We start from the raw sequence: 11502 nt of genomic DNA on the forward strand, positions 1-11502 counted from the left end.
GCGATTTCAGCTCCCGCCCCTGTCCCAGCAGCCAATAGGGAACCGATCCCTGGTCTCCAATCAGCGGGAGACAGGGCCAGACTTCAGCCAGTGGGCAAGCGGCAGGGGCGGGACTCGGGGACCAGGAAATGGTGTCAGGGCTGTAAACAGGCACATGGAAGGGCTGTTAAAGGTACAGTGTCCCGGGGGGAGGGAAGGATGGGGGTGGATAACAGGGGGTGGGGGACGAAAGGGAGGGTCCATACAGGGAGCACATGGAGGAAACAGAGGGAAGGGGACGTGGGGGGGACAGACAGGAGCCAGGAGACATGTGGGGAAAACAGAGGAGGAGGAAGGGGGGACAGCCAGGAGCAAGGAGGGAGGGGGCAGACAGGGGACATGTGGGGAAAACAGAGAGGAGGAGGAAGGGGGGACAGACAGGAGCAAGGAGGGAGGGGGCAGACAGGGGACATGTGGGGAAAACAGAGAGGAGGAGGAAGGGGGGACAGACAGGAGCAAGGAGGGAGGGGGCAGACAGGGGACATGTGGGGAAAACAGAGGAGGAGGAAGGGGGGGACAGACAGGAGCAAGGAGGGAGGGGGCAGACAGGGGACATGTGGGGAAAACAGAGAGGAGGAGGAAGGGGGGACAGACAGGAGCAAGGAGGGAGGGGGCAGACAGGGGACATGTGGGGAAAACAGAGAGGAGGAGGAAGGGGGGACAGACAGGAGCAAGGAGGGAGGGGGCAGACAGGGGACATGTGGGGAAAACAGAGAGGAGGAGGAAGGGGGGACAGACAGGAGCAAGGAGGGAGGGGGCAGACAGGGGACATGTGGGGGAATAGACAGAGGGAAGGGGTAGACAGGGGACATGTGGGGAAAACAGAGAGGAGGAGGAAGGGGGGACAGACAGGAGCAAGGAGGGAAGGGGCAGACAGGGGACATGTGGGGAAAACAGAGGAGGAGGAAGGGGGGGACAGACAGGAGCAAGGAGGGAGGGGGCAGACAGGGGACATGTGGGGAAAACAGAGGAGGAGGAAGGGGGGACAGACAGGAGCAAGGAGGGAAGGGGGCAGACAGGGGACATGTGGGGAAAACAGAGAGGAGGAGGAAGGGGGGGACAGACAGGAGCAAGGAGGGAGGGGGCAGACAGGGGACATGTGGGGGAATAGACAGAGGGAAGGGGTAGACAGGGGACATGTGGGGAAAACAGAGAGGAGGAGGAAGTGGGGGGACAGACAAGGCTCCAGACAGGAGACAAGTGGGTTCAGTCAGGGCAAGGAGAAGAGGATGGGGATCAGACAGATGTCATGAGTGGGGGGAAATCAAACAGAGGACAAGGAAAGAAAGCAGGGAAAAGAGCTGAAAAGAGACAGGACTAGACAGGTTCAAGTACATGAAGGGTTGTTACAAGGAGGAGGGAGAAAAAATGTTCTTCTTGGCCTCTGGGGACAGGACAAGCGGCAATGGGCTTAAATTGCAGCAAGGGAGGTTTAGGTTGGACATTAGGAAAAACTTCCTGTCAGGGTGGTTAAGCACTGGAATAAATTGCCTGAGGAGGTTGTGGAATCTCCATCATTGGGGATTTTGAAGAGCAGGTTGGACAGATACCAGTCAGGGATGATCTAGGTAATACTTAGTCCTGCCTGGAGTGCAGGGGACTGGACTGGATGACCTCTCAAGGTCCCTTCCAGTCCTGTGATTCTATAAGGTTACAAGAAAGGGAGGAGGTCAGACAGAGAGCAAAGAGGGACCAAAGTGGGTGATCAGGACAGGGGTAGTAAGGGAGGAGGAGGAGAAGGGAGCAGAAAGCAGTGCAGGGCCACACAGGAACAGGATGAGGGAGAAACAGGTGTCAAAATAGGAAAAGGGCTGTTTTTAGAGAAGGTTTGGGGAATCACATGTGGGACAAGGAGCCAGACATGTGCATCAGAGAGAGGGGAGGGAGATGAGGGAACCAGATCAGAGGAGAGGGTGATGGGGCTAATCAGAGAGAAGGATGGAAAGCTAAACTAATCCTAAACCAAGAGAATGTGTGTGTGAGTCCTGAGGGTAGAAGTTGGGGGCTGGATCAACTGGACCAGTGGTGAGGGTGTTAGGACAGTGTCAGATCAAAACTGGTATTTGTATAATCCTTTTCCATTTCTTTTTTCCTGCTGGTGTCTCTTCCCATCTCTCTCCCCCTTCTCTCTCCAGCAGGTTGAATTTTCCTCCCTCTCCTCCATTATGTTTCATTGGGGCTGGAAGGTGTGACTATGAGAGCCAATGTCTGGTCGTGTCACTGACCTGCAGGCTCTGCAGAGCCACCTCCAGGCCATGGAGCAAGGGATGGGAGATGGCAAGCAGCTGGATGATCACCCACTGTACCAACTGCCTGAGCCTGGGCTGGAAGGTGCTGTTCTCTGCAGCCCTGACTTCCAGCAGCCCCAGGAGCTGGAGCTCCAGGAGTCCCGAGGACACGCCCCCCCAGAATGTACCAGGTATGAGGGAGGGCATGCCACAACAGATTCACCCAGCTGGACCCACTGAGAACTGGTGAGAAGGCACAGTAGTGGGGGCCTGAAGTGACTTTTTGCAGAAGGCAGTGTGGCTTAGAGGTTAGAGCACTGGACTGGAATTCAGCAGACCTGGCTTTGATTCCTGGCTTGATGGGTGACCTTGGACAAGCTACTTCTTCCCCTCCTTGACACCTCCAGCTTTAATGGTTGCTGCTGTTATGGGACACCAGCCCAGCAGGAACTGGATTGTGACCCTCAAACTTGTTTCTTACAATCCCTTGAAGATGGTAACAGCTGGCAGTCACTGGGCTGGATCTGAACAGTCCCTGATAGGGAAAAGGCCCCAGCTCCCATTCCCTGTAGCCCTCTGGTCCCACTTATTAGGTCCCAATTCCTAGAGAATGACTCTGCAGAGCCCCTGAAGCAGCAGCTACAATTTAGAACCGCGTGTGAGCATAGCAGATAGGGTGCTGGACTTGGGTGCTACACCCATCTCTGCTGCAGACTCTCTAGGCTGCTTATTCCATCCCGTGCCTTAATTCCCTGCCCGTAACGTGGGATATGGGATAATAGTTCCCCCATATCCCAGGTGTGTGTTGAGGATACAGTCCAGTTCTGGTGTCCACAACTGAAGATGAATTGGAGAAGGGTCAGAGAAGAGCCACAAGTAGGAGGAAAGGATTAGAAAATGCCTTGTAGTGATAGACACAAAGAGAGGGTTAAGGGGTGATTTGATCTGTAAGTACCTACATGGGGAACAGATATATAATAATGAGCTCTTCACTCTAGCGGGGAAAGTCTAACACGCTCCCATGAAGCTAGACCCATTCAGACTGGAAATAAGGTGTAAATTTTTAATAGTGAGGATCATTAACCATTAGAATAATTTACCAACGGTCATGGTGGAGTCTCCATCACTGGCAATGTTAAAACAAGATAGGATGCGTTGTTCTAGAAGATCTGCCCTGGGAATTGTTTGGGGGAGTTCTCTGGCCTGTGGTGTGCAGGAGGTCAGACTAGATGATCACAATGATCCCTTCTGGCCTTGGAATCTGAGTCCATTAATAAGGGTGAGGTGCTCTGATGCTGCAGTGGGGAGGGCCATCTAAGTCCCTAGATCAGGGGTAGGCAACCTATGGCACGGGTGCCGAAGGTGGCACACAAGTTGATTTTCAGTGGCACACTCACTACCTGGGTCCTGGCCACCAGTCCCAGGGGCTCTGCATTTTAATTTAATTTTAAATGAAGCCTCTTAAACATTTTTAAAACCTTATTTACTTTACATACAACAACAGTTTAGTTATATATTATAGACTTATAGAAAGAGACCTTCTAAAAACATTAACGTGTATTACTGGCACGCGAAACCTTAAATTAGAATGAATAAATGAAGACTTGGCACACCGCTTCTGAAAGGTTGCCGACCCCTGTCCTAGACAGAGTGAATACAATAGCGTTAGCTATGGGGGGTGTGGGGGGGTAATGGAAGAGCTCTCTTTGTCACTAGGACCTGTCTGATCTCACAAGCTAAGCAGAGCCTAGTCTTTGTCCAGGAGACTTCCACAGACCACCCCAGTGCTGGTGATTCGGCACCATGCCAGGAGGTGCTTAGCAGCAATTTAGGTTTGAGCTGCAGATGTGGGAGGCCCCTGCAATGCTCACTGAAATCAGAGGGGCTTTGAATATACTGTCTTTTGAATTACACTGAAAGCCACAATCCTGAAGGCTTGTGGCCATTAAAGATCCTCTGGAACTTTTCACAAGAATTAGCCCCAGTAGGCTGCCCAGTGGTGGAGATTCCAACAGTTCCAATCTACCTCCAGAAATTCCCCCTGGAATATCAAGTGGATATAACATTCTCCTTCACTTCCTCCCATAAATTGCTGTTAAACAGCTGCCACATACCACCCTGGAAGTGGCTGCATTTCACTGGTGGGTGATCTGATTGCTATATGTGCATACACACAGTTTGTACAGTATTTGGAGACAGTAAAGGGTGGAAAGATGTGATTTAATTATACTTGCTTCTTCTTGGCTTTTGTCTGTCTCCAGCACCCAACCTCATGGAGCCCTGAGCAGCCTTGGGAGGCCCAGCCACTCTCTGCTGTGCGTGGAAGAGGAGATCAAGAACCGGAAAAGACCCAGGCTCTCCAACGGACCCCAGGCCAGTCCCAGCCTTGTCTCTCACTTCCCTCGTGCACTGAGCGGGCCACAGCCCCAGGGCCCGTCCCCCTTTGGACATGTCCTTCAGAGCAATAGCCTGGATCTCCACAGGAGACGTCCCCAGGACGGGCTGCCACACACCAGGACTTTGGACAATCCCAGAGCTGCGCATTCTGGGGCCTCAGTGCTCTACAGGCCCAGCACAGAGCAGCTGGAGTCTCCATCCCTGAATAACGGACTCGAGGACGGCTGCCCATGGAGTAGCCGAGTTCCCTCAGGAGGCAGCAGCATTAGCAGCCGAGTGAGCAAGGTGACGGGTCTATATGCTGAGCTGGTCAAGGAGCTGGAGCTGCAGATGTCCGAGCTGCGGAATCTCCTCGCCTCTCGGGAAGAGGCCGCCATGTGGCAGGAGAGGAGGATCAAGGAGCTGGAGCTGGAGAATCAGCAGCTGAAGAGCCAGCTCCGGAACCTAGAGGAGCAGAACGACCTCCTCTCCAGCAGGAACGGGGCAGGGGCATCGGTGGGCAGGACGGTGCTGGGGTCCGGAACCAGCGGTGTTGGTAACCGAATCCTCCTTCCTTTCCTGCCTTAACATCATGGAGGCAGTTTGCAGCTATGCCAGCTCTGATGGTGTTAACCCGCTCTCAGGCTCCAAGGCCTCAGCTGGTCTCTCCATTCCCCCCTTAAAATGGTGCCCAGCTGGCTAGAGGCATTAGAGCGTGCGCAGTGGGGGCATCACCTTATCCCAAGGTGTCAGGCCTTGGCCCCAGCTGGAGGCAGCAGCTCAGCCTGATGGACCAATGGTGTGATCTGGCTGGGCAAACCCCATGTCCCTAGGTTAGAGCTGGGAATACCCGTGAGAGACAATCTGGGCTTGGCAGCAGACTCTGGCCTCCCGCTGCACCTGGCTGGGGGTTCCATGGGGTCCTGCCTCCAGCTCAAGTGTGGTGGCTGGAACTCTAGCGGTGCTGCCTAGAGAGAAGAGCACGGCCAGCCATCTGGGCAGCTGCATGAACGCCAGGTCTGTAGAGAGGCTCCTGGGCTGGGATCAAAGGGACATGCACCTGTATGAGCTGTGGGCAAGTGGGCATAAGGTGAGCAGCAGGATGGCTAGGGAAGGACTCGTTGTTTGTGCATGTCTGGGACTCGCGTGTGCCCAGCTCCGCCTGAGGTCTGTCCAGGGATGGAATTCCTCTGCGATGCTCAGCTCCATCTCTGTGCGTGTGTCTCTCCCCAGACATCAACAAGAGCAACATCCAGTTCCTGAAAGGCCTGGTGGGTTTGCTGGAGAGCAACGCAGCATTGCAGGTGGGTGCCCCAGTGTCTCCCTTTGTCCGAGCAGTAGCTACCAGCACCTTGGAGGCAAAAGGCTTCCCTGGGTGCGTACGAATCAGAGAGGCTGGAGATGAAGAAACCCCATTTGAGCCCATCTGCGCAGCCTCACGGCCCTGGAGAACATTTTCTAAGGGTTGGCCCAGTGTAATTTTAACTATTCCAGGCAATGGGGGGATTTTGCTCCTGGGGAGAGGATCCCACACCCTCTGCTGTCATTCTTCACCCCCTGCCCCCATATCCCAGTTAAACCCCGTTGTATCATTGCAGGGGCAAGCAGAGGCTCCTGGGCACCCCCTTGGTGTTTCCTCCCTCCATAGCCTCTGATCACGTCCTCCTGTTTAGCCAAGCCTCACCAGTTTAGCTCAGTTTCTCCAGCCAGGACCCTGCTCTTCTCTGAACACCCTTCAGTTTCTTTCTGGTGTTGAGGAGCCGAGAACTGAAAGCAGGTTGGGCCAGAGCTTACGGAGGGCCTATCCCCTCCTGGGAAGCAGGCGGGGGTGGAGGCAGAGAAGGGTAGCTCATTTATCACTTAGTTTTTCCACCACACATCCCTGTCTGTGGCATCCCCATGCATTCGCTCCTATTGCAGGCCAATGGTCTCCAGCCATTCACCTCTCCCACGGTGGGGGAGCAGAGGTGCACCCCAGCTGAAGTCCCAAAAAGCCCCCCGGTCTGGAGGACGCGAGCTGGGGTCCCAAGCGGCTTCCCACCCTGGCTGAGCACAGAGGACGGCTCGGGGAGCCCCGTCACGCTCAGCGACGCCACCTGCTTATGGGAGGAGAACATACAAGATACGCTGCCCGATGGCACCCCGGTGTGGGCGTCGCCCGTGGAGGTGGGTGTTCCGCGATCGGTTCCTATGTTGCCCATTGCTCATTGAATGCCTGGGGATGCTGCCTAATGGGACCCCGGGAGAGCAGTAGCCATAATAGGGGATGGCGCGTATGCCTCGGGGGGAGAGGGAGGATTGAGCATTATCTTTTCTCCTTGGAGCCAGGACCATCCCTACCCTTCCAGCAGGACAGGTGGACACCTCGGTCCCACACTTGTCCAGGCAGAGGCTGAACGTGGAGGGACCACGGCTACTTCCCAGCGTCCCTAGGGAAGCTGACTGGGCCCTGCTCTGAGATCCCCTCCCTATTTGTTTGGATCAAAGGCTCCAAAGCCAGATATTCTGCCCCACCCATACCACTTCCAGCTCTCTTAAGAGGGGCCCAGGCACACTCTGAACGGGTTGGGGAAATGGCTGCGACAGGGTGTTCCTAAATCAGCAACAGACACACCTCGGTTCTTCCTTTTACCGATCAGCCAGCACATGCCAAACTCAGGCTTCTGTGATTCCCTGGGCCCGCGCTTGCCCCCCCAGCCGTGCTGGGCAGAAGAACCAAGCCCAAACAGGCAGCTGCTCCAGCCTTAAAAGGTGCCTGGATTCCTGAGGACTGCGGAAATGGAGCATTAACCCTCTCCTGGCTGAGTGAGAGAGGAGACTCCTATTGCTGGCTCCGGGGGTGTTATCCAAGCTCTGGCATCTCTCCCAAGACCAACAGGGTGCAGGTTTGCCCTATAGTATCTAGAGTGATAGGCAGGACTCAACTTGGAGTGCTGTGTGTGGCCGCTGCTCTTGGACAAACACCTTCCTGCCCTATTTTAAAGTAGGCCCTTGCTTAAATTCCAGTTGAAAGGCAGGAGTGCAGTCGAGTGACTAGAGCAGGGGGCAAGAATCCTGGGTTCTAATCCTGGCTGTAGGATGGAGTGTAGTATAGTGGTTGGAGCAGGAGATGAGTCAGGACTCCTGGGTTATATTCCCAGCTCTGCCACTAACATGCTATGTGAGCCAAGGCAAGTTACGCAGCCTTTCAGTGCCTCACTTTCCCCATCTGTAAAATGAGGGCTGAGATCAATGGGATTGGGCCTGAGACAGGACAGCGGGGGTTAGCCCATTGTCTGTTGCTTGTTTAGCCTGCACGGTAAGGTCTGCCTGAGTCTCCCCAGACTCCAGGCACCCACAAAGGGCAGAAGGACGAGGGGTTTCTCTCCCTTTGCCATAGGAGAATGGGAGGCCCAAGCTGGAGCTGATCCCCAACTCGGGGGTCTACATCACCCACCACCAGCTGGACGACCTCTCGCAGGTTTCTACCGACAAGCCCAAGCTGATGACCAGGCGCCTGCTGGATTACTTCTTCTCCCGGGAGACGCTCGCCAGGTCTTCGGCCACCGGCCAGCGCATCGCCCACAACAACACGACCATGGAGAAACCCATCCGCCTGCCGGTCGCAGTGGTAAATGCTATCAAAGGTAGGGGGGGTGGGCAGGGGGCTTTGTGGAGGGAGATGGGGCGAGGCTGGGGCTCCCGACAATGCGGAAGGTGGAGAGCGCACATGGTGTCAATCCCTCGCAGACGGGACAGGATGACGCTGTTTGATCCTGGCCGACAGGTTCCTTCTGCTCACCTCCTCCATTGTCCTTGCCCAGCACGAGGGGTTCTGTTTGGTGCGAAGTCGGACTGCCTGAGACTGAATCCACAGAGCTGGCGGATAGCACCGGCAGGGTCACTTCGAGTGTCCGTCCCACAGCAAAGCCAACGGGGCTGAGGCCTGCTTGGGGTTTTCCTCAGGCAGCCTCTCCCGTCTGCATGCCTGGTTCAGTTCTCAGCTCCCTTGCTGAGACTGCCAGAGCTGGCCAGTTAGTGCCAGGGTGGTGACGGCTGCTGGGGATCGGGACTTGCTGTCTACTGGCAAAAGGACCGAGCCGCCCCACTCCTTTCACTTTGACCATGCACCACCCTAGGGAGATGCTGATTTTTCAGTCCCTGGCGAGCTGGGCTTGATTTGAACTGGGGACTTAAAGAAAAGCTCAGAGGCCATTCCCAGCCCCTCAAACCGTCCAATCTGCTATTTGGGAATATATTTTATCCGTACCCTCATCTGTGCTGGTACAACTGCCCCTTCTGCCGTAGTGCATGACCCCAAACACAGCAGCATTGTTACTGCCAAAAGAGCCATTGGGCCCGGCCCAGCGAATTCCAAAACGTAACCACCCAGCATTAGTAGTGAGAAAGAGAGGGTTAGCTTTAATACCCCAAGCTGTGTGCCTGGGTTGGACAGGCGGAGATGCCGGAACAATTCTAACAGCAGATGCAGGCCAAGGTTTCCAGAAAGGGTCCACTCGTGGCACCTTAAAGGGTCCTGATTTTCAGGAGTGCCGGTGCTAAGTGCTTTCTGAAAACCCCATCAAGGAGTCTCAGATTGGGCACCCACAAGCCACAGCAGCCCAGATCCCCAGTCATGTCCCCCTGCGCTTTACAAGCCTTCAACTCACTAGCATTTCTGATCTAGTTAATCAGCCGTCCTTGCGCAGTTCCTGTGACGTAGGGATTACCACCCAGTTTGGCAGCAAAGGATTCAGACACAGAGGGTGAAGAGACCGCCGTGCTAAATGCAAGATCAGATTGGATAGGTGATGCCCCAGGCCGCACAGCAAGTTAGTAGCACCTCTGAGATGAGAGCCTGCTGTCCTTGTCTTGGTCCTACTTGCTGCAGGATCTTAGGGGTTTTGCATGATGGGATCTGGCAGGATTCATCTCAGTGGATTCATAAAAAGCCAGAACAACTCTAGTTTTTTGCTCCACTTCTCTACCCTCCCCACCCTCCTCCAGAGTATGTCACCAAAGTGTGCGGCAAGAGCTGCAACTTCAACGCCGTGATCAACAGCAAGTGTGGCACCTCCCGAAGGGCGGTCAAGAAAATGATCATCAAGATGGAGTAGACGGTGCCTGGGCCAGAGCCTCCCAAACGTCCAACAGCAAACCAGCTCCGAAAACATTCCTCAGAAGATCCGTCGTCGCCCCCACTCCAACAGACGCTGGGGTGCTGGTGGCCCAGGTCCCCTCCCACACAGCTGCTCTGAGGGTGAGCACGGTGGAGATAATGCGCCCCTCCTGGCAGACTTTACAGGGGCAGCAGTGGTGCAGTTTGAGCTCTCATGCACTTAGTACATGCCCTGCGGGGCCTGAAGCGCCTGCTGTGTAGCCATCCTGGGGCAGTCAGTCCTAGCATGCAGACCTCAGTGCGTGCATTCCTGGGGAGGGGTCACTGGGGGAGAAGAGAGCTGGCAGGTGCATTCTGCCGCCATAGTTCTGACGTTCCGTTCTAACGAGTCCCTGAGGAGGAAGGACTGATCCCACTGGGGATGCCGCACTCACCCATGGGAAATCTTTGTCCTCTTTCAAAACTTGTCAGCTCCATTCTGGAATCCCAGCTCCGCGATGCTGAACATTAACGCTGCAGCCCTCTCCCCCGCCTCTGGGCAAGCGCTTCTCCCAGCGCATCAGTCTGGAAGAGGGACAGTGCCGGCAGTGCAACGGGGCCCAAGCTGCAGTCACGGCACTGGACACTCTGGCAAGAGCAGGGGAACTTCTGCTTTGAAACAGTTCTTACCAGACTGTTTACCAGCTGAGCCTGTAGATAAACCCAGAGCCTTAAGTCTTTGGAGTTGGAGGGGGGCGGGATTCAGTCTCCCTCCCATCCAGCAAGGTCTGCTCTCATGCGAAGACTCATGGCGTGGCTCAACTGACAATTTCTCTGCTCGCTGTAGATGTAAGAATTTAACTGGGGGCGGGACATTTTCCCCCCCATAAAGAAAGTTCCTATAAATACTCTATTTCTTGTAAATAAAATAATCCTTCCTCTCTTCCCGACTTCCCTAATAAAGGCTGGAATGTAACAGTGCAGGCTCAGTTGTTTCTCCTTATTGCTTCCCTATGCTGGGGGGCAGAGCATGGTGGAATTTAGAGTCTCTAGGGTTGTTAGAGAGATTAAAAGTAGCATCTTGGGACGCTAAGCAACCTACAGTAGACACAGCCAAAACAGACTGGGTAATTTTAACTGTAGTTTCTTCCCTCCTGTCCCAGATGCTGAACTATTTCTTACCGACCCCCCGAGCCATGATCCAGCCTGAAGGCCTCTCGGAACGAGAATTCAAAGTGGCCAGTTTGGTGCACTTACTGGCTTCATCTGGCAGGCTCAGAATGGAACAATTCCCACCTTCCCATTCCCAAGGATGAGCTGACAATGATGCTGCCTCCTTTAAGAAGATCCTTCTCTCCCTTCCCGGAGATGTTAACAGAGCCCAGCAGGGGCAGCTGTGTGTGTGGAGGGGGAGGGATGGAGGTAGGGGGACACTTTCCAACGACTCCAGTTCCTGAGCAATTTCTCTCGCCCTCCAGGTCACCGGGCAGCTTTTGCAAGTCATTGGCTGTACTTTTTCCTGCCCAGTACTGGTGAACAGGGCTTGATTGAAGGCCTTTGGGTACCCAGAGCAGGGACAGCACAAGGGCTTCCCCAATAGTGCCCCAGCCCTGGAGAAGGGACTTTAAAGGGGCCAGCACCCTCCATCTGATTTTTGGTTGAGAATGCCCCCAAGGGGGATTATGGCAATGGTGGTTCATCTCGACATGGACACTCGTCTGAGGGGAACCAGCAGTTCATTTCCCAAGGTCAGGCAGGTTAGAGGGTAAAGCTTGTGTCGCC

The 11502-nt window shown here is 54.8% G+C and overlaps 1 protein-coding gene across 7 annotated transcripts; it reads left to right on the forward strand.

Moving 5' to 3' along the window:
* Nucleotides 1–81: 81 nt before the first annotated feature.
* LOC127040547 (uncharacterized) lies at nt 82–10701 on the forward strand. Of its 7 annotated transcripts, none has more exons than XM_050934826.1 (7): nt 82–172; nt 2175–2458; nt 4529–5199; nt 5877–5947; nt 6564–6809; nt 8023–8269; nt 9630–10701. In XM_050934826.1, exons 2-7 carry the CDS (start codon nt 2244–2246, stop codon nt 9737–9739), a joined length of 1560 nt encoding a protein of 519 aa, XP_050790783.1. In that variant the 5' UTR covers nt 82–172; nt 2175–2243; the 3' UTR covers nt 9740–10701. The 7 variants fall into 7 exon arrangements, with proteins under 7 accessions (XP_050790783.1, XP_050790784.1, XP_050790786.1 ...); XM_050934827.1 differs by having other exon boundaries at nt 101–172; nt 2178–2458; XM_050934829.1 differs by lacking the exons at nt 82–172; nt 9630–10701 and adding exons at nt 1213–1607; nt 9310–9623.
* The last annotated feature ends 801 nt before the right edge of the window (nt 10702–11502 follow it).

The sequence above is a fragment of the Gopherus flavomarginatus genome, chromosome 25 (assembly GCF_025201925.1).
Source record: "Gopherus flavomarginatus isolate rGopFla2 chromosome 25, rGopFla2.mat.asm, whole genome shotgun sequence".
NCBI lineage: Eukaryota > Metazoa > Chordata > Testudines > Testudinidae > Gopherus > Gopherus flavomarginatus.